At 33.2% G+C, this 22,612-nt stretch overlaps 2 protein-coding genes across 7 annotated transcripts; one reads left to right on the top strand and one right to left on the bottom strand.

Annotated features, from left to right (window-relative positions):
* The first annotated feature begins 4,385 nt into the window (after positions 1-4,385).
* LOC114162764 (GPI mannosyltransferase 1) lies at positions 4,386-13,305 on the top strand. 6 transcript variants are annotated; one of them, XR_003599309.1, is made up of 8 exons: positions 4,398-4,489; positions 5,429-5,480; positions 5,836-5,896; positions 7,867-8,139; positions 8,992-9,174; positions 9,789-10,321; positions 10,491-12,344; positions 12,959-13,173. XR_003599309.1 is itself a non-coding variant. In XM_028046938.1 (7 exons), exons 3-7 carry the CDS (start codon positions 7,869-7,871, stop codon positions 12,960-12,962), a joined length of 1,302 nt encoding a protein of 433 aa, XP_027902739.1. In that variant the 5' UTR covers positions 4,508-4,913; positions 5,836-5,896; positions 7,867-7,868; the 3' UTR covers positions 12,963-13,305. The 6 variants fall into 6 exon arrangements, 1 of the variants encoding a protein (XP_027902739.1); XR_003599313.1 differs by lacking the exons at positions 4,398-4,489; positions 5,429-5,480 and adding an exon at positions 4,508-4,913 and having other exon boundaries at positions 10,491-10,801; positions 10,909-12,344; XR_003599308.1 differs by lacking the exon at positions 4,398-4,489 and adding an exon at positions 4,508-4,913.
* A 1,396-nt stretch (positions 13,306-14,701) lies between these two features.
* On the bottom strand, positions 14,702-18,409 carry LOC114194795 (beta-hexosaminidase 2-like). The gene is made up of 2 exons (XM_028085209.1): positions 17,548-18,409; positions 14,702-15,851 (listed from the first exon to the last, which is right to left on the bottom strand). The coding sequence occupies exons 1-2, from the start codon at positions 18,332-18,334 to the stop codon at positions 14,905-14,907; spliced, it is 1,734 nt and encodes a 577-aa protein (XP_027941010.1). The 5' UTR covers positions 18,335-18,409; the 3' UTR covers positions 14,702-14,904.
* Between the last annotated feature and the right edge of the window lie 4,203 nt (positions 18,410-22,612).

Below are 22,612 nucleotides of genomic sequence, written 5' to 3'. Positions count from 1 at the left end.
CCCTTCCAATTGCACATTAACCTCAGCCTCATCCTCAATAGGATGATATTCTAACATATTAACTACTTGAGGTTCGTCCACCCTATGCACAACATACAAATGAACTTGACCATTGAGTGTGGCTATATTCACCATATGGCATGCCCCTCGGTCATCAGACAATAATTCTAACCTCCCTTCAAAAACAGAATCTCCCCAACTGAATACCACATCTCCTTGACAATTGCATAACCCATTTCCTTCAAAATACCCAATATCTCAAAGTAGCTCCAAGTGTTTGGGTCACATGCCAAAATACTTAAGTCTTCAACGTATTGCAGTGACCCATTCCTCTCAAACCTTCCCCCATGGTGAAATACCACTTCAAAATGTTCATCATTCATATGAACACACAAATCTATATCTATACAACCCTGAAAAATTTCAAAAAACCCACCCAATAAAGCCAATATTACATTTCATACCACTACCACATCAACAAAACAATTAAAATGGGGGACCACAAGCTCAAAACAACGCGGGACCACACTATCAACTAAAGTAATATTCAAATGTTCCATTAATCGCATAACACCAAAAACACACAATAATTAAACACACAAAACTTTAAACAACTGAAAACACTAAACCCCACCATCAAATCATCGCAATATTCAAAAACAGAAACCATTACTGAAAAAAACCCTAAACCTCGTAATGGCAATAGCACAAACTTCAATCAGAAGATATAAACAATAAATGGGACAGTGGCGCACCTTTCACCGAAGTTGGGATGGACGCCCTTCTCAACAAAATCCTCAATTGCAATGCACCTGGGAGCTACGACTTCGACCTCACTTCTCACAATCAAATCCCCAATTCAATTTTAACCTAATTCTGATAAGCCCTAAATAATAGTCCCACTAAGACACATCACACACTCCAACCTTGCCACATCAGTAAAAATTTAGTAACTTACCCACATTAATAATTCAGATGTTAACCAACTTAACGACGTCAAAAAAATGTACTACATTGATGCACAATTCAAAATTGGGTATTAAATTGAAACAAACTTCAAAGTGGGTACCATTTTAAAATTGTAGAACCAAACTGGGTATGATTCGAGTAATTAAGCCTTCTTTTTTTTATGTGTTTGTTTCCATGTTGTGTTTTCTTTTTGCAATGATCACCAAATGTTGGTATGAGTAGATACAAAGACCATGGTGATCATTAAGACGATGAAGATGTTGTTGTGTAGTTTAGGCAATGTTGGTTATTGCTCTTTTGAACATCTTTTAAAAAACTAATATCTTGTATATTTCCTTGTTCTGTTGAGGAATCTTTTGCCAATATGTTTATGTTTTAAGACATGTTTATGACATTGTTGTGTGTCCGTGATACTTTTGTTTTAAGTATATTTGGGATGACTTAAATAGTTAAGATATATTTTTTGTTTTTTGTTTTATTTTAATATGATATGTGATGTTTTATTTATTAAAGTTATTATATTAAATAGAATGTTATAGTTTCAAACTATAAATCACTCGCAATTTATCTTTTCAGTATATTTAATTTTTTATACAATACTTTCTGGTCAATAAAAATATAAAAATTTGAGGATTAGTTATTTATTGGTTTGGTGTTTTATTTTACTAGTATACAAATAAAGTTTATCATGTTAAATGTAACGTCCCATTTAATTAATATGCGTAATTAAAGAAACGTCACACAATTATAATATAACCATGCAGTCTTGGAGTTTAAACATAGCGCCGTACAGACCAATGCACACCAAGATACCACCAAAAAAAATAAAAGAAACATGTTAAACAATTTACTGGAATCCTAGAAAGATGTAAAAGCGAACAAGTACATGGGCTGTAGCCCTAAGGATGGCCCAAGAAGGACAGAAAGTCTGACCCAAGAAGATTAAGCAGCAGGTTCGTCTCTCCCTTGTTGACCACGGTTACCTCTCGCGTCTGCTCCCATCAATAGAATTGATGATCATCGCGAAGATAGAAGAACAACATACAAAGCAACCAACAAGAACGGGTAAGCTAGAGCCAACAACAATTTCATCATGCAATCAAATGTACCTTCATAGCCAATATACACATATACAACATACACATATCACTCAAACATGTTATGACCCTTCAATCAATACACTAAGACTCGACTCATCTGGATACATATAGCCTGGTCGGATTCAACGGAGGCTTGCACTTGTGGTGGATACCTCTGTCACCCCCGAGCTGCTCACCCCCGAGCTAAGTGTTACAAGTGTTATAATGAATCAAATTTCCCTCACACACAAGGTTAACCCTTAATGAATTCTAAGCCTCCTGCTACTCTCACCAGAGGAGTCAGTCCGCTCTAAGTGAGACTAACTGACTCCTTAGAGTGTCAGGATCCAACCTTACCTTGAATTCTTACCAGACCATATAGATGGGGCACCACCATGGACACCCACTAACAAGGGCCATGGAATTACGTCCCGACCACTGAAACACGACCCTGAAAGTCTAACATAGAGACTCCAAGGAATTACGCACTAACATAGACCGACTTATATAAACAGCCAAGAATTTTCACATACATCACACATGAAATTTCATGCCAACACCCATAACCAACTCCTCAATTCTCATACGTTGAATCATTACCAATTCGTTATTCCCAACCATGAGTAAAGTGTTTCTCCTCATAACATAACCATGCCACTGGTTTACCAACCATCAAGATTTATTGTTGCTCATGCCAAATTTGTAACTATACACACATATATATGTATCCAACTTCTCATGTACAACTCATATAGAAATCATGCCAAGCTCACAATTCCCCACAAATAAACTCCTCCCAACATGCATACTCACTTCCCTGATGCCATCATATAATAGTACAATAAAGCACAGTTCAACCATCAAAAGACAAGAAAACCCCAAGCTGAACGCAACCTCGCTCAACCCGTCGCTCAGGCTGAGGAGTCTCGCCCAAGCGAGGGTCTCTCGCTCAGGCGAGTCCTCTTCGCCTAGGTGAGAGTTTACGAATCTGGAACAAGGGTCTCCGCACGTTCTCGCTCAGGCGAGACTCTCGCCTGGGCGAGACGCTCGCTTGCTCAAAATTGAACGAGCCGCCTGGGCGGCCATTTGCGCGAGGAGGCCTGGGCGAGCCTCTACTCACCTCGCCTAGGCGAGATGAGCTCGCTTGGGCGAGTTTAACAGTCGTCGCCACTGCCATGCCTATAACAGTCGTATTTTGCACATGCCAACAACAATACCAACCATCTCATGCATTCACAACAACATACCAATTCAAGGATCATAAAAATATACCGTAAACAACTTACAATCACATTAAACAGAGAGGTTCTAGCTTCCCGTACCTGGATAAAGCTAGCTGGAAACCTCGACACCCAACTGTGGAGCACGAACAGCTTCTAAGAACAGACTCAGAGCTGGAAGACAATGAATAAAAGCGGGTCGTTACGGAACCCTGACAAAAGCTACGAGAATAGACCAAGGAGGGATAACTGCTAGTTGGAGAGCACTTACGTGAGCTAGGGACGACCAAGCTGAATGCGAACGGAAGGTGTCGTAAAACCCTAGCAGAGGAGGCGATTGCAGCTCTAGGTTATGTGAAAAGAGTGGAAAGTGAGACTTAGGGCAACGAAGTATGATTTTGTATACTGAGCCATTTCTTAGGTCCACTTACAAGGACAACCCCTTTAATTTAGGGCAGGCAGAAAAGAATTATTCTTAATAGACCTTACATTAAAAATATAATCATTTCAATTTATTTAATTGTTTTACACCAGAATTTTTTGTGTCAGTTAATATATTAAGATGATTTGTTCAAAAGATTTGTGTTTTATTTTACGTGATATAAAAAGAAAGTTAGTATACTAAAATGTAATTAAAAATAAAATAGAAAAATAATTTTTATATATATTAAAAGAATATTTTATTATATATTCTTATTAATTTTAAACATATATTATTATAAATACTTACCGTTTCGTTAATTAATAAAACATTTGTAAGAAATTTTATATAAAAGATTTTAAAAGAAAAAAATAAAAAAAATTAGTTCTTTAACACATGCACTGAGTTAAAAATAAAAATGAAAAAATTATATAAAAGAGTTTTTTATAAATTAATTTAATTAATGAAACTTTTTCCTTTTAGTTTTTTTTTTCTTAAAAACCTTTAAGAAAAACAGATAAAAACACTCAAATTCACTTATCATTAAATTAATTACAATTCATGGAAACATTTATTTATTTTAAGAGTTCTTTGTAAAGCCTTAAGCCTTATCCCATGATAATTTAACTTAATAATTTTTAATTATCTTTTTTGGTTTTTAACCTTTTCGGTACTCGTTAGAGTTGTTCACAAAGGTTGAGATTTTCGTAAAGTTAAGCGTTTATCAATTGGATTTTCGGGTCAAGCTATCTGTTGAACCGAACCGATCCGATCTGCAGTGCGCTTCTTCGTCCTCTCAGGTTTTGAATCATTTTCTCGCTGAAGCTATTGGCTCTGTTTTCAAAGACTATTTGTGACTAATTTTTCGTTTTCTCCTTTGAAATTTTATGGCTTCAGACCTTAGATGTTATCAATTGAAATTTTTCGTTTTCAATTAAAAAAGCGTGTTCCTATTGTTTCCTCACTCACTCTCATCTCATTCTCGTTCTCTTCTCAATCACTTTCTCGTCTCTCCCTCGAACTCCACACCACCACGACACTGAACCAGGACTCTACGAGCACAGCCACCACGCCTCCAACCGTCCATCGCGAGATGCGACCACCACACCAGGACGAGTCTCGACGCAACCACCACCACGAGTCTCTCTCTTGAACGCGACCACAACCTGTCCACGTTAGTAGAGGCACGCTGCGACGACCGGCGGTCTCAACCACCAAGAACATGTTCGTTTATGGGGGATTTTCCCTAATTTGCGATTTGCCCTAATTTTTTGCCCTAATTTAAAATTTCCCCTAATCTGCTTTGCCCTAATTTGCTTTGCCCCTGGTCAAGGTCTTGCTCTGATTGATTGCTTTGCTTTTGTCGGTTGCCATTGCTTCCATATGCCGAGAGTTTCTTCCATTTCTATTGCTTCCATTTCTTGATAGTTTCTGCCATTTCTGTTGTTTCATTTGGTGATAGTTTCTGCCACTATTTAATATGTATATTGGTGACATTCATATTTCACATACTATGTATGATTATGGATTTTTGTTTACGTTATTGAAAGTATGAATTTGCCTTCCACTTTCGAAAACAATTTAGTGCATTTTCGTTACTTTGGCCCTTTTCTTTATCCAGACAGTACACTTTCAATCTTCATTCTTCTGTTCTTTGATACAGTGATGTGAAATATTATGAAAGTTTTTTTGAAATCTGGCTAAAAATCTGAAATCATGAAAAAAATTTCTAAAAACAGGGTCGTGCCCTTCGATCCTTCGACTTTGTTTCTCGGATTTCACTCCATGAAGGTTTGTGCTAAAACTAATGCTTTCATCATACTGCATTTTCATTGCCTCTTTTCCCAATAGATAATCATCTGCATAAAAACAGGGTAGTTAGTTATATTATAGACTTCTCCTCCTAGTACCTATGGTAACCTCTATCTTATTATTCCAATTTTAAATCTGAATTTAAGTCTTACATTAATTAAAAGCTTTTTGGTTATTACCCTTTTCTGCACCCTAAGTTGAATTTCTTTGGAAAATGGACAAGTAGACTGGTTTTATCACTTTGATATGGTTCTGCCTTCTTTCTCTAGTGAAGATTTTGCACTTTAAATGCTCAAGTGTTGTTTCTTTTCTCATTTTTTTGTGGTTTTTGCAGAATAATATGTAGTAGTGAATCTCTTTCTGATAGACTTTGTCTCTCCATTGTGCAAAAGAAGGTACTCCTTTCTTTCACATTCTCCTCATATATTTTATAGCTTTTTCCTTGAAGATAAAGGATTTGCATAAAATATGTTTCTACTGGGTCATTGGTTCTTATTCAGAACTGAAGTTTATACATGTGCTTTTGGTTGTTCTTCTCTCTTTCCAATTTGCTTTTCTTCATGTAGAATACACTCCACTATCACCATATTTGTAACGATATTGTTTCAGTGGGCTTGAAAAAATCTGTGAAAGAATTGGAAAAAGGAACTTGTCTCAGTTGGATCATAGTTATGACTACTTCTCCTAATTAAAATCTTCAAAAAGTTTAGTAAGATTCAAATAAAACTTGAGTGGAAAGATGAAAGGCTTATGTGCATACATAGCCTTTATACTTTGTAGGTAACTAAAGAATCTCCTTAAAAAAGTAGAACATTTAGTTATTCATTACCTTCTTGACCTTCTAAAACTACAAGAATACTTACACAAAAATATATAATAAGAAAAAAGTATTATAAGTATGAAAAGGAAGTCATTATATAAAACCCTAGTATATGATTAATATGATGTTTTGAGAGGGGGAAAAGGATGCATGAAAAGGAGAGAAGTGGAAGTTGTAATGTGAAACAGGGTGTCCATGAAGTGATAAAGAAAAATGATGATTGAGTTTGAGTGTTTCCAAGAAGAAGAAACCAAATAACAGAATCAAGTAGGTCTAATTATGTCTCCTAAGTTTACATTCATGCATGTTCAGTTTCATGGAGTTTTGTGCAATAGGACGTCTACGGTAACAGTACGTTAAGAATAACGCCAAATACATGCATTCCTAGCTCCATTATTTATTCCCAGATGGCATAAGCTTTTAGGATTTTAAGGTTTTTGCTGTTCCATGTTATCACACTCTGCATCATGTCAAACTAAAACTGCAATTTCTAAACTTAAATTAAATCCACTTCAATACAATAAACTGATTATATATATGTATGGGAGAGAATACACATATGTGTATAATTTACGTTTTCCTGTGTTTTTTTTCTTTCAATAATTGCCTATATATATATATATTCTTTTCAATATTATTATATGTGCATCAGAACTTAGTCTTAATTATATAATATTATTACTTAATTTATATTTGTAAAAGTTTGTAAGAAATGATTTTTTTTTTCATATTTTTATGCGAAAGTTGCCGGTGTCACCAAATCTGTCTGAAAAGTTATAGTAGTACGCACACATAGAAATAGATGATTAACAATGTTCAACAGATATTATAAAAAATATTAAATTAATTTTAAAATATTAGTATCGGTTAAACTATGATGTTTAACGGACTTTAAGTAATGCAAAAATTTAATTTTAAAAAAATATAAAATTATTTTTAACTTTTTTAATAAATAAATATTTATGTTAGTATCAAATTGGTGTCTATATTAATAGAGTTTGTTTAATAAATAAATATTTATGTTATCCAGCGTTATTGGAGCGTTATTGGAGTATGTTACGTGTGTGACATTAAATTGACGTTAATTTATATATTATGAATTTGTATACTTTTATGAAAATGAATATTTTATAATTTTCAATGAAATTTTATCAACAGAAGTTGTACCGTACTCCTCATATAACAATTGAAGATTTTATTTCATGTTCTGATATTTTTGCATTATTGTGAATAGTTTACTCTGACAATTGCAATGCTATTTTTATTTATTGACATTTTCTTTGGATAAACTAACGAAGTTTAATATATAGATAATATCGAAAATGTCTTATTGAGAGATTGGGGAGAATGAGAGAGATTTGTTATCTAAGCGTAGTGTATTCTTATCTATAATACAAGACTAGATTATGGAAAATATTTAATTTTTAATAGGAAAGAGGAAATTTAGTTCAGAGTTAAATCGCATATTCAAGTAGTATTGAGGTAATTGTGGTTCTGAAGCTGACAAGTTCTTTTTCTGATGCATGTTTTGTTGTTAACTTTCAGCAATGACATCCTTAGATATTCGTTCACTGCTTGTATTCTCTGCCATTTTTCGAGTTATTTTGATTGTGTATGGAGAGTGGCAAGATACTCATATGGAGGTTAGATACACTGATGTTGACTACCTTGTCTTTTCTGATGCTGCTGCTTTAATGGCTACGGGTGATTCCCCCTATAAGAGAACCACTTATCGTTATTCCCCTTTGCTTGCCTTTCTTCTCATTCCAAATTCATTTATCCATCGCTCATGGGGAAAGTTCCTTTTCTCGGCTTCAGGTATGGTCAACCTTTTGAATGCAATCTCTGCTAACATTCTTTTTCAGTCACCAAGTTAAAGCAATATTGATGAACTATATGTGGCATTAATTTGTAAAACTTAAGATATAAAAATTCGGCTCCTTAAGAATGAGGGTTACACTTTAGGGACAAAAGTGCATACTAGACTGGTAAACTTTTAATTGAAAAATCAACGAAGTGAATTTCAACAACTTTATGTTTTGTTATATTATATGTCTGTGAATGTTATCACACTGTCTGTCATTGGTTTTCCAATCAACAGTCACAATTTTGCACTTTTGTCTAGCATATTGACATGGCAGCAAATTGTCTGCCTACCCTGACCCAAGGAGTATGCTTCAATATGAAAACAATTCGGTCATGACGGTGAAAGTGAGTTGGATGGGTAGCACATACAATAAAGGATTTTAAAGTATTGAACGTAATGGCTTACTATTAGTCAACATTAAGCCTAGTGACTGACCCATGGTTGGGGGGCAGGAACGATAAGACAAGTATTGTTACTAGATAGAGTATGATCAATTGAGTGAAGGCTTCAAAGTCATTTCCAATATTGGAGATAACTTGCCCACGGGCATTGGTTTGGGTTGCAACCAATGTAGCCTTGCGTAGTTAAAAGGAAAAAAGTTATTTCCAACAAAACCAAAATAATGGGAAAGTATAAAATAAATTTTGTTTGAATTGGGACGTTGAAAAATTTTCATTATTTGTGATTTTAAGTGACCATTTTTCCCCTTGCATTATTTCAAATCAATATGCTGTTACCTAATGAATATACTGATTGTTTTTCCAGTCATTACACCTAAGTAAATGTCATCTTGTAAAATGCAGATATACTTGTGGGATATTTCATATATTATATTCTAAAGCTACGGAAGGCTCCAGAAAATATGTGCAACATTTCTGTCATGGCATGGCTCTTTAATCCATTTACTTTCACCATTGGGACACGAGGAAACTGTGAGCCTATTGTTTGTGCTGTGATATTGTGGATCATGATCTGTCTTTTGAAAGGTGTGGTTCTGTATCTGTATTAGCTTAAATTGATATAGTTGGACTGTTTAGTTTGTCATCTTTTAATCTGTAACACTCGTTATGTTCTAACAACTGGAATAGTTTTTAGATGATTAACTGATGCCCTTCTCTGCAACATAAAGACGAAAGTACTTTTGATAACCCATTTGGTAATATATACACACACATTTGTGTGTGTGTGTGTGTGTACATACATATGTATATATTCAGGACATGTATTGGGTGAGAGATGAGAGTGTGAAAGAAGCAAATCTTGGCTTTAGTTAAAATGAATGGTTAAGGTAAGATTGGACTAAAATAATCTTTACCATTCAAGCATGGTTACATGGCCGATATTAACATCCTCTTGATCATGTTGTTAACTGAATTAAGTTATACTTTTTTGTGTGTGATTTTATGGTTTCACTATAATTCATATTTATACTCACCATGTTAAATTTTAGAGCTGCGTAGCTTAAAATCTCTGGCTCTATCATTGCTGGTTGATACACAATGAAAACCTTTTTTCGTAAAAGGTAGAAGCTTTTGATATTTGCCTATCTCTTGGTGCCTTGATGGTATGCCTTTTTCTACTTTTTCCCTCTGATTTGCAGGTAATGTGTTACAGTCAGCATTTTGGTATGGACTTGTTGTCCATTTCAGGATTTATCCTATAATTTACTCTATTCCTATAATCCTGGTTCTTGATCCGAACTTCTTCCCATCTGATCAAAAACCTGTCCTAAGGAACTGGAGTTCTGTTCAAGGAGAGAGACCCAAAGATGAAAGTGGCTGGCATACTTTACACAATCTATTTAAAAACATATTCACGTGGAACAGGTTGATATTTGGACTTGTCTCAGGATTGGTTTTCCTCTTTTGTACTGGTCTTTTCTACTGTTTATACGAGTGGGAATTCCTACACGAGGCTCTGTTGTACCATCTTACTAGAACTGATCCAAGGCATAACTTCTCCATCTATTTCTATCACATATATCTTCATTATGGGCATGATACCTCAGTGGTGGAAAAGCTTATCTCCTTTTTGCCCCAATTTTTGGTTCAGCTGGTTCTTATCTTCAGCTTTGCACAAGATTTGCCATTTTGTATATTTGTGCAGACTGTGGCCTTTGTGGCTTTCAATAAGGTTTGTCTAGTTACATTTAATTAAAGTCTTGCTTGTAGACTTCAGCGAATCAGATTGTTTATTTCAAGCAGAGTCATATCTGTAGGGGAGGCTTGGAGGCCTTTTGGTTTTGGCCCCTTTTGTATGTTTCCTTATATTATAACATATCTGATTTCTGTATATTTGGCAGGTGATTACAGCCCAGTATTTTGTTTGGTTCTTTTGCTTGTTGCCCCTAATACTTCCTTGGAGTAAAATGAAACTTAGATGGGATGGGTTATCTTGCATTCTTTTGTGGATTGGGGCTCAGACCCATTGGTTGATGTGGGGCTACCTGCTTGAGTTCAAGGGTAAAAATGTCTTCTTGCAGCTTTGGTCAGCAAGCTTACTGTTTCTAGCAGCCAACATATACATCCTCGTCATGATTATTTGTAACCATAGATATGCTTCAGTTTTCAAAGCTTTAGAGTATGCTAACTCCAAGATTGCAGCTAAGATTGAGTGAGTGGCTTTGACACAATGATTTCAATTCAAATTTTATTATTGTGCTTATTGCATGTTGTCCTCTTCTGTTTTTGGAAGTTAACAATTCGAGTTAATGACTGCAGTTGAAGTTGAGAACCAACAATCATGTCAAAATTCGTGGATTATTATATTTTGAACGTGAAAACAAATTGGTGGATCGATGTATTCTTGTTATGTTAACCCTGTAGTTTTTTTTTTCAATGCATTATCTTAATCAATGAATATATTTTTATTGCTGTCAGCTTTTTGTTATTGATTTGAACTTGCAGAATTGACCTTAAGATCCTTCGAGAAACGCTCCTTTTTCCCCTTAGCTGTATTTGAAAACTTGTCAGTTACAAATTGATGTTTAATCAAGGGTCAAAATTCTTGTCAAGTAACCCCTGAATCTGAACTAGTTTTAAGGACCAAACTTGTCCACTGGTTTTATCCCCAAATCTAGATGGTAGGGCCAGTTCGTCTGACTGTAAGGATTCAAGGAGAAAGAGTAATTTATTTTATGAAGGAAAGAAAAATTGTAGCTTACCCCAATACCCATCATTACCTGAAATAAAAAATAGATCTTATCAATTTAGACTTAGAGTTTGAGCAAACTTGTTCCTTCATATTTCTATCCGCTGTTCCCACCATAAAAGGTGATGGGAGCTCTTTATAGTCTAATCATGTAATATTCATTATTAATGCATCACTATTATATAAATGCTCTAGTCATCATGAAAATCAATTTCCACTCCACTATTACATAAAACATCAAAACATCCTAATGGTTAAATTGACAGGATTGTTGGAAATAGAGCAGTTGTTGAATATATTATTAGTTCTAGCATAAAACAGATACATAACTTTAAGAGTAAAGAAGCCAATAGGAAGCATGCATGAAAAAAACTTGCATATCAAACCAACAGCTAACGTCCTTCAGGCGTCAATTGCATACTCCTCTGACATTTTCTTGATTACTGGACAATGTAATACATGGCGACACTTTACCCAAACAAACATGCTAGACGAAAATTGTCATGAAATGAAGATAAAAAGATGTTGGTATCTGAGGTATACCATGTGAGATGTGGTGTACCTAAACAACATCAAGTCATTGCTCTTTGAATTTATTATTGCTTTAAAGGGTATCTGAGATTCGTCAACTGCAACCTGCAAAAAAGGCGAGCAATGTTCTCATTTGGGAATTTGCGTGCTGGTCCTTAGTGTTGTCAGGCTTAGGCAACGCTTAGTTGAAACGAGACCACACATTGAGATGAAGCCACATAGAAAACATCAGTAGCCAAACTTCACAGCTCATTCTGCAAACATTCCACCAGCCTTCTGATGCTAAGAAGATCGTGTCTGGCAGAGTGTGGTGAGGTAAGAAACATGGGACTCGTTGGGATTCTGTTTCTGCGAGCTTGAGGTTTTCTAATGTTGAAACCCTAGAGTCCTAAGGCATGGTAAGACTAAGGTTGTCCTTTGGCCATTGGAGCGAAGTCAGATCAGACAAATGGCAACCACCTCCAATGCCAAAAAGGTACCATGATTCCTGCCGTTTCACATACTTTTGGAGCAACTGATTGATATCGATATCTTATTTTGTATGTTTTAGCAAATTGGTGTATATGACCATAGTAGTCTCTAATTTATGTGGTGAGTTAAATATATATTAGTAAACTAATGAGGGATGACATTGATATGAATGCTTGTGATGAAATTTAGACAAATGTGCTGTTGGGTCACTTGTACTGTCGGAAGTTTTTACATTGTTGTTTTTGTTGAATGCATAATCGTGTAGCTTGAAAGATGGCTAGATAGAAGTTCTTAAATAAATTAGCAGGCCTTAAAACTCGAACAACCTAATGACAATAGAATTTCCGGCAATATGTAAATGTAATCCATATTGAGAATGAAATGTATCCCAAGTGTTTCTGTTGAGTTGCTTGTTTATTATCAAAATGACTAATCTAAATACCATATTCAATTAAAATAACTACATTTATCCTAGCTAGATAGAAGAGGTTCAGGACTGTATTGTAATCAATTCTTGTCATAGAATCATTCACATCATACTAGATTTATGTACTGATCATACTGACAAGTTAGTTCATATACACTAATGTTTCTGGTTCCTTTATTTATTTTTTCTAGATGATGATGGGGGACAGAGAAGAGGAGATACCACACGTAGCGGTCAACCTCGCTATAGCGGGATAAATTATAGAGGGGTAGTCACTATTTTGAATTTTTTACATAGTTTATATCATGTATACTAAACACATTTATGTTAACGACGATCTTAACAAAAAATACAAAAATATACTATCGAGTCAAATTCAAGTTTCCTATATAGGAATAATTAATCATCACTCTTTTTACATCTACTAAAAGTTGTAAGAGTTTGAGATTTAGGATATAATGTCTTTGTTTAGATTTTTTTTTTCTTTGAATTAACACGCCGCCGTCAAAACTGTTTTAGTTCACTATTTGCTCTATTAGACTGTTGCACTAAATTGTTGTACTAGCTTCACTATGAACTCCTATAGTAGACAAGGGCACTCTCCCACTATAGTGACACTAGCATGCTAAAACTTTGATCCTTGCTTTCACTATCATGTATGGACAGACATTCTGAAACCTTGGTTTGCATGACAATTTTGTCTGTTTCAGTTAGACCGTACTGTGAATTGTAAGACCTTACTGCCATGCTTATACATTGTTGAGCTTTATAATTTTCAAAGAAATGCACACCTTTTATGGGTATATGTCCAGTTTACAAAATAATAAAATCTTGGGTTCTTCTCTCCAATACGTTGCAATTGGTTTTTGGCTGATGCAACTTTTCTCTCGTTTTAGTCTAATGGTAGCTGTATAGCTGTTAATTTTTGGGAGGAATACAATTTTTTTTTTATAATGCATCTAAAAAGTAAGGCTACGTGTGTTTGTTCATGGCATATATGATCTCTTATGTATTGGTGTGACTTGAAGTTTCTTTCGAGATCTGAAGTGGAAAGCATAAATACATGACGAACAAGAGCATATTTCAAAGACCAATTAGACAACGATTATATATTTCAAGAACATGAATAATACTTCACTCCTTTGTTCTCATTCAAATTATGGTTTCTTTACTCCCACATCATAATCACAACACATACAATTCTGAATTAAAATTTCCGTAGTTATTGAAAAGTTTTAGAATTTAGTTTAGACATAATTTAATTTTATAAATTAATTCAAGAAGGCTTTATTTCATTTAAATATTCTATTTTAATCAATTAAATGGGTTGACAATGCGATTAGATAATTTATGCTTATGGGATAATCCTAATAATAAGGTTCTTACCTTCAATAGTTAAAATATTTCAAAAGAGATTTGTAAACTTTTATTATTAATCTTATAATTATTAATATAAAATTTGATATTTAAATTTAAATTAAGTTTAATTTAATCTTACAAAATTAATTATTAAAAAAAGTTAACACCTTTTAAAATGTTTCCATTTCTCTTCACCATTTGCAAAGTATCCATGTAATTAATTTTAAATAATTGGATATAATTGAAATGCCTACCAAGATTAATTTTAGCCATACATTTTGAATTGAAGCATATGCACTGGCCAATTGATTCTAGTGATAAAACAAACAAGCAATTATTCTTTCAGGAGAACCACACCGCTGCTAGGCAAAATAAATTCAATCAAGTTTTGGAGGCTAGCCATAATAGCCTCTATTTTTAATTTTGGGTTAGTTTAATACTTATTTGAACACATGATTTTATACTTTTTTACATTAGTAAATTTTAGTCTTAGTAATATTTTTTACATTAGAACAACGTTAAAGAAGTTTCCCCATAAAAAAAAAAAAATTGTTAAGAATAGAGAACTTTTAACGTAAGGATCAAACGTAAGTGTATATTGGTATCACAGGAGAACTTCAACAAAAGAAAATATTGTTAACTACAAGGAGTATTTCATGTAAGAGCAAAAGTTTAGACTTTTTCATACAAAAAAGATATGAACTGTACTCACTATTTTGTTTCAACTGAGCCTTATTTTCAATTCATTCTTTCACTTTGTGACAAAGGAAGAACGGAACTAAACTGAATTCTGTGTGTTACACATGCCAGGGTTCTTAACACACCAAAGTGGCTGAATTGGCTCAGCCCCTATTCCTCTGCTCACCATTCTGCTTCTCCATTCATTCAATCTATCTGTGGCCTCTGCATATCTCTTCACACCATTTTCATCCCTATTTCCTGACCAAAGTGACTCACCCATTGCAGAAGCTCTTGGCCAAACTCTTGCATCCAAAACACTTCCATCAGCTTGTTCAGACCACAGTGCCACTTCTCCACCCAAAACCAACTTTGCTTCTTCCTTACTCAGCCCATATGTTATGTCATAGTTGTATATTGTTTGCCATGTCTTAAAGGGTGCACACCATGAGCCACCATTGCCTGTGTTCCCATCTTGGTTGTCATAAGCACTGTTGTTTCCAACATAGGTGCCATGTCCACAATCCAGATAATAGAACTCTGCAGATGACACAATGGTTCTGTATCCTGCAGAGACTATCTTCTTGGTGTGATCATGTCCATTGAGCCATGTCTGCAAAATCACATGCTCCTTTGGAAGGATTGTGGATGGCACATGCACTGTTTTATCTAGTAAAACATCTTCCCAATAGATAACAGTGCGGTTGAGGGAAACAATGTGAGGGAGGGTGTTGTTGATATACTTCTCAAGAACCTGGTTGAGGGTTCCACCATCTGATAGATGCTTCTGAATTGTGGAGTCAGTTTTCCAACAACCTGGTACTATCTCATCAGCACCTGAGTGGAAAAATGGTTCTGGGAACAATTTGGTTATGTCGTGTATCACATTCTTTAGGACTTGGTATGTCTTGGGGTTTAAGGGGTTCAAGTGTCCTGTTCCTGGTTGTGAAGCTAGCCTTTCAGACCAATCACTTCCAGCTGGCCACCAGAACATGTTGGCACATGTCACAATCTCTGGGTGGGCTAATGCCCAAGATGCTGTGTGTCCTGCAGATATGTAGTTTATATCAATCAGTGATTAGCATAATTCTCAGAATTTCTATCTTGTGAAGTTAAATTTTGTGAAAGAGAAAAGAGAATGTTAAGAAGTAGACTTCAAGCCTAACTCAACCCCACAAAACTGACTTATAAAATGAGGTTTGCATTCACTTATATACTATAAGTTAACTTGTTTTATCTTTCACTTCGAGGTATGTAGATCTTGAGCGTGAGACTCGACATTAACAGTGGTCCGATAGAGGGTGATACTATAGACCCAACAAATAACAAATCTCCTAATAGCAAGTGACACAATAGACCCAACAAACAATAAATCTCCCTATGATAGGTTCAAATGACTTTGATACTATGTTAAGAAGTGAATTTCAAGCTTAACTCAATCCTACAAAACTGACTTGTAAGTTGAGGTTACTTCTATATTATAAACTCGTCTTACTCTAGTCGATGTAAGATCTCCAACAAATAAAAGTATGGTTTTCAATCAAACATAGTATCACTGCTAAAACAACGTTTCAAACTTTGTAATCATAAAAGAAAGCCTAGTTAATGGGCCTTGTGGTTACACTACTTTGAAGTGAGGTTGTAACTGCAAAGAATTTGGCATTCCAATGGTAAACTGCAGTTGAAGATCCTTTCTTCTCTGCCAATGTTTACTTCAATTTAATCACTAATCGCTAGCCAGAGAACTAACATTGTTATGGTGAGATGTATCCTGAGATCCTTCAAGCTTTGCTAATGTAACACTATTTTAATCACTATTCCAAGAAACATACCATTGTAATATAATGAGGTCTGTTTGGAGGAAATTTATCCATAAACACCTTTAGGAAAGAAAAATAAGAAAGAAAACTTAAATTAGTCTTTTTATAGGCTAAAATCAGCTTATCCATGAATTTAAAGATTAGATTTGTACAAATTAGTTTATGCATTAACTAATTTTAACTTTTGGAGAAGCTGATTTCACTTTTCATTCTTATTTTACTTTTCTATAAAGTATTTATGAAGAAATTTCACCAAACATAATAGAATGAGAAAAAGCAAATACTACTAACTCCTAAAATAAAGTTCCTGCCTTATCAACAATGAAACTAAAGATCACCGTTCGGACATAAACTCTGCAAACTGGTTCACTTCATTCAACACAATGGTAGGATCACATTCACCATTTTATATAAGAGATCTACTATTCAGGGTAACAGTTCAGACACATTAATAACCAAAGTTGCTCTGTTGTGCAGAATGAAGAGATTGATCTTCCTAACTTGTAACATTATTTTGTTACAAAGAAAGTGTCTTCCTAACCTGGAATGAGATGCAAAATTTTTGGTATCATCATTATAAGGGCATGTCTCTCAACTCAACTGCTATATGTTTGAAACTGACAGGGTAAAATATCAACACCATCTAACCATACTCTTCTATATACACAGACAACAATTGTATGAACAAGGAATTTGACCATATGAATAAGGAATTTGATTATGTAGCAACAATAACATACCATGTTAGTCTAATTACTGTAATTTACAAACATCTGGTTGAATTCCTAGAAAAGACCAACATGGGGAGAGGAACAGAACAGCTAAGTAATCAGCCAATTAATCAATTCGGCACTGATTTTCAAGTTAGGAAATTTTCTGAAAACCAAGAAAAAGGCTGCAAAGTTAAAGAAATTGTTTCTAACCAGGTGTGTCAATCTCAGGAATCACACGAACTCCATGATCAAGGCCAAATTCTACAAGTGTTTTCACATCCTCTGGTGTGTACACCATGTGAGGTGCATAAGCTCCCTTCTCAGCCAACGCAGGCTCTGAAGGCAGCACCAAAGGGAAAGATTCTGCGTCCGTGAGATGCAAATGGAGCACGTTGAGCTTGTTCATGCTCATGGCTTCCACTGTCCTCAACAAGTCCTTCATGGGGTAGTAGTTCCTTGCAGTGTCCACCATCAGTCCACGGTGAACAAACACCGGAGAATCCCACACTTCTACTCCCACTGCGATCTGTGTAGGACAGTCCCATGCGAGTTGGGAGAAGGTCTCCAAACCTCGCATGACACCCCACACAGTTTGTGCAGCGAGAGTGGCATGAGAATGAAGGATGGAGAGAGTGTAGGACTCGTTTACATCGTGAACGAGTCCTGCATGTGGGTCCACTACCGCAATAGTCAAATTTTGCAGTGGTGGAAGGTCCTTGGAGATGGTGACTCCAAGAGGCACAAGAGGATGGTGGTGCTCTGATTTGATGAGGGTGTGGTAGTGAGAGATGGCGGCAGAGAGGTGTTTGTTGTGGTGGATGGTGGTGGTGATAATGGTGAAGGAAGAAGAGAGGAGGGTGGTTTGGTATGGTGGGGACCATGTGAGGTTCCTTGGTTTGGGCCACACATTGATGATGGTGGTGGTTGATTCTTCTGCATTACTGATGAACCTTATGCATGACAAAAGTAAAAGTAGTGGAAAATATCTTAGAAACATGGTTTATTCTCCTTGCATCATGATCATGTTCGTGTCGTTGCTATTTGAGGCACTGAGTTGGGAATGTTTTGCCCTCTGGGTTTCAGGGAGCAGAATTTTTTATCTCGTAAAGATTTTCTTTTTCTTTTTTGGTATAATTACTCGTATAGTACCCAGTTTGGGGGCAGTGTATCAAATAGGTACCCGGTTTAAAAAAAGTGTCAATTGCATCCCAACTTTTGAAAAAGTGCTTCAATTAGGTCCCTTTCAAACGGAGTTGACTAACGCTGTTAGTCAACATGCCATGTGGTTATTTTAATTTTTTGAAAAGAAATGTCACGTGTCAAGTCCATGTGTGTGACACGTGGCATTATTAGTGTCACGTGGCATTGTCAGTGCCACGTGTCAGTGTCACTATTAGATGATTTCGATTTAGTTCCCATATATGTCTTTTTGTTTCAATTTAGTAGCTAAATATGTGTATCTGATTCAATTGTGTCCCAATTTTTTTTAATAATTAAAATATTTTTGTAATCCATTTTTTATAAGATTAAAAATAATTAAGTATAAATATTTTTACAAAATTAAGTACTAATATTTATATTGTTCCTCTCAATTTCAGTATAAATTTATTATTTGGATGAATGTTATATTAATATTTTTTATTAAAAACGACTTTTTAACATATTACTTTATTAATTACTTTTTTATTAAGTACTCATGTGTTGTTAATTTTTATTTTTTTTCAAAAATAGAACGATATTGTCTCTTACTAATTTTAAACCAAAATTTCTATTGATATGAATGTTATACTAATTTTTTTATTAAAAATTACTTTTACCACTAAATTTTAATATAAATATCAAATACTTAATTTTTGTAAAACTTTTATACTTATTTACTTTTAATTTTATAAAAAATGGATTTTAATTATTAAAAAATATTATGTCAAGATTGAATCAGATACACATAAGTAGGTACTAAATTGAAACAAAAAAACATATATGGAGACTAAATCGAAATCAACACAATGACATCTGATAGTGATACTGACACGTGGCATTACAATGCCACGTGACACTGACAATGCCATGTGTCACACACAGGGTCTTGACACGTGGCATTTATATTTTTTTTTTCAAAAAATTAAAAAAGAAATTAAAAAAAATCAAAAAAACCACAGACTGACACGTGGCACATTGACTAATGGCGTTAGTCAACTTTGTCTAAAAGGGATCTAATTGAAGCACTTTTTCAAAAGTTGGGATGCAATTGACACTTTTTTTAAACTGAGTACCTATTTGGCACACTAGTCTCAAACTAGATACTATACGAGTAATTATACCTTCTTTTTTCGTATAAAATATTTATGAAAACCTGTGCAAATTTATTTGTGTTGAAGGAGAAAGGACATATTTATAAGATATAAAATTAAAAAATAAGATAAAGAGAAAAAAATAGAAGGTTATGAAATAGATGTTTGTTCAAAAAGAGAATGTTTATATTTTTACCTTATTCTAATAATGTTTTCAACTCACTTTAACTTTGTGTAACTATAACTTATCTATGGATGTGTTTTAAAAGTGAGTGGAAGTAAAGAATATTTTTTTCTTTGTTGATTGGAATGTGTGCCATTGACTTATTGGTTGCTTTTGGTCAGTGGAAAAATTGGATTCTATTAGGAGAAAAGATTGAACTGATGGATATGCAGTACCAATAATAATAGTAATTGTTTTAATAAAAATAATAATAATTGAAAAGGTTTATATATACTCAAAATATTGATTAACATTGGGATATATCTAAAAAGAAGTTATAAATTTATAAGAAAAATAATATAACAAAAAGAGAAATATGAAAAAGCATTAAGTTTTTACTAAATATATATAAAATAAAGGTATATCTGTGTTATTGTCCTGATAATAATAATACCTTATAATATTAAGCAGAAAAAGAAGAGCAAATGATTGGGGGAGGACTTGCTAAGAAACAAAGAAATTTCATTGGAAAGATAACCAATTTCGTAAGGTGGTAGCAGGCTGATAATTTAATTTTGAACAGAAAAAGCTGATTTTGTTTTCTGAAAATATTAAACGTATCATGATTATGTTCTATTCTTATTATTATTTATTAGATTATTTTATTGCTAAAATATAATTTTAAGAATTAATTTGACATTTAATTAATTTTTTTTATCATTAAACTATAATGTTAAAAACTTAATTTGTATATTTTTTATATTGAGGAGTTAAATTTAATTTTTCGTCCTTTCAGTAAATTAGCTTTGTAGCGTTTTACATATTTAAGAATTAATTCTTTTCATTTTTTTTATTTCATTAAAAAAGCTCCAGCAGTTTTATTTTAGATACTGTGAATTGATTATTCACCATGGAGTTTAATAGTTAAATTTAACACACTATCTTATTCAAATCATGCAAAATTATTTTTCTTAAGAGTTAAGGATATGGGTATCGCGAATTCATTGGAGATAGTATTGTATTGAGATTTTCCAATATATACTATGAATAACGTATTTTAAGTTGTAATAATGTTTTATATCTCAAATTATTCCTCTAATCATTTCACTTACAAAACTAAATCAGTTGATAATTCTCAGTTGTTGATTCAAATATGATAAGGATACATTTACAATCCACAAGTAAAAATTTGAAAATGTCTATTTTGTTTTGTGTGTGTAAGTGTACTATGTAAAAGTATTGTGCTTTTTGAGAGAAATTTTGAGACATATTTTAGAATAACCTTTCAAACTCATGTTGAGACTCTCATGATTCCTCAAATTAAGCCAAACCAAATTTTTTGTCAATTCATTTTTAAGGTTGTGATGAGATGAAAGATTTTAAAATTTTAGGGAATTTGAAATGTTTGAAATTTGAATTGTTTTAATTTTAGTTTTTTAATTTCATTTATTTTGTTCAAATAAATTAATTAAATTTCGTAAAGGTATAAGTTTGGATATAATGATTTGATTTTTATTCGAAAAAACTCAACATATTTTAAAATTTAATAACTAAAAAAATTATATAAAATAATGTTTAATCGTTAAATATATATATATATATATATATATATATATATATATATATATATATATATATTAACATTTCTATATTATATTAGTAACTAGTATCTGACCCGTGCGTACGCACGGGTCTTTGTTTTTTTATTTTTGTTTTTTTACAATTGTATGTTGATAAATTTCTGAAGTATTTATTGTATTTTTTTAAAATTATATAATCTTAATAGAACCGTTAAATACATAATATAAAAATAATAATTTATTTGTTAAATGCAATAATAATAGTAATATTTTAATTTATGGTAGTTATTTTTTGTTTTTTATTTTTATATAGTTTTATACCAAATTAATATTATACCAAATATAATAATAATAGTAATAGTTTGTTTTATTTTTTAAATATATTTAAATACATTTATTGTTTTTAGATAAATGTAAAATAGGAATGTGTGTAGATATTGCAATATATCTTTTCAGCACTGCAAAATATATGTGATTTGTGACATTTGGTTTTTCATTTGCAGATTTTCCTTGTGTATCAGTTCCCCATCACCATTTTCAATAGAAGTCTTTTCTATTTTACCGTGTGTTTTCTATACTTGAAACATTTGCTGGTTTATTGGTCTTTTAGCAATGTTTGTAAGTGTTGTTGGATACTTATTAAAATTAAAATAATTAAAGGTTATGAATCAGAATGTCTTTTTTGGTTATTGATTTTAAGATTATATTTTTATACGTCTATGAAAATATTTTATTTATTATAATGCTTTAGTAAAATTTATTTTGGTTATATGGATAACAATCTCCTGTAATTTAAAACGATGTCTTATCTTAAACGTACTAATTGATTAATATAATTTTTACACAATGTTATATATGATACGGTAACAATGTCCTGTAGTTAGTATTTTATTTATATATGATAATATAATTTTGACACTTGTAAGTATTAATTTATCAGTCTGGCTTTCCCGATGAATTTAGTCGGAGCATATCGACTACACTGAATTCAATTTATAAATGAGTAGATTATTTCAATTGAATTTGTGGTGGTGTGAATAGAAAAACTAAATGTGGGTGTTGAGTCCATAACTACATTATTTATTATCATTTTGTGGGTTGGTTGACGGTTGCTATTGCTTTAAATGATAATGCAGTTTTCTTCTGCTTGAAGTATATTATAGAATTTGTAACATAATGTTATCAATGAATGAAGAATAAAAAAGAAGATTGACGGTATGTTTTTCATGAGTTTTGATATT

Source organism: Vigna unguiculata, chromosome 1 (genome assembly GCF_004118075.2).
Source record: "Vigna unguiculata cultivar IT97K-499-35 chromosome 1, ASM411807v1, whole genome shotgun sequence".
Classification (NCBI taxonomy): Eukaryota; Viridiplantae; Streptophyta; class Magnoliopsida; order Fabales; family Fabaceae; genus Vigna; species Vigna unguiculata.
The sequence above is the reverse complement of the archived record's forward strand: the minus strand, read 5'-3'. Positions and strand labels throughout refer to the sequence as shown.

What these genes read in the sequence shown, in the direction of transcription:
- LOC114162764 (XM_028046938.1), top strand. Translation starts at nt 7,869, where the DNA reads ATGACATCCTTAGATATTCGTTCACTGCTTGTATTCTCTGCCATTTTT. An exon ending in CATGATCTGTCTTTTGAAAG is followed by an intron (nt 9,175 to 9,788) that starts GTGTGGTTCTGT and finishes TCTGATTTGCAG; the next exon opens with GTAATGTGTTACAGTCAGCA. An exon ending in CCTTTGTGGCTTTCAATAAG is followed by an intron (nt 10,322 to 10,490) that starts GTTTGTCTAGTT and finishes TATATTTGGCAG; the next exon opens with GTGATTACAGCCCAGTATTT.
- LOC114194795 (XM_028085209.1), bottom strand. Translation starts at nt 18,334, where the DNA reads ATGTTTCTAAGATATTTTCCACTACTTTTACTTTTGTCATGCATAAGG. An exon ending in TCCTGAGATTGACACACCTG is followed by an intron (nt 15,852 to 17,547) that starts GTTAGAAACAAT and finishes ACATATCTGCAG; the next exon opens with GACACACAGCATCTTGGGCA.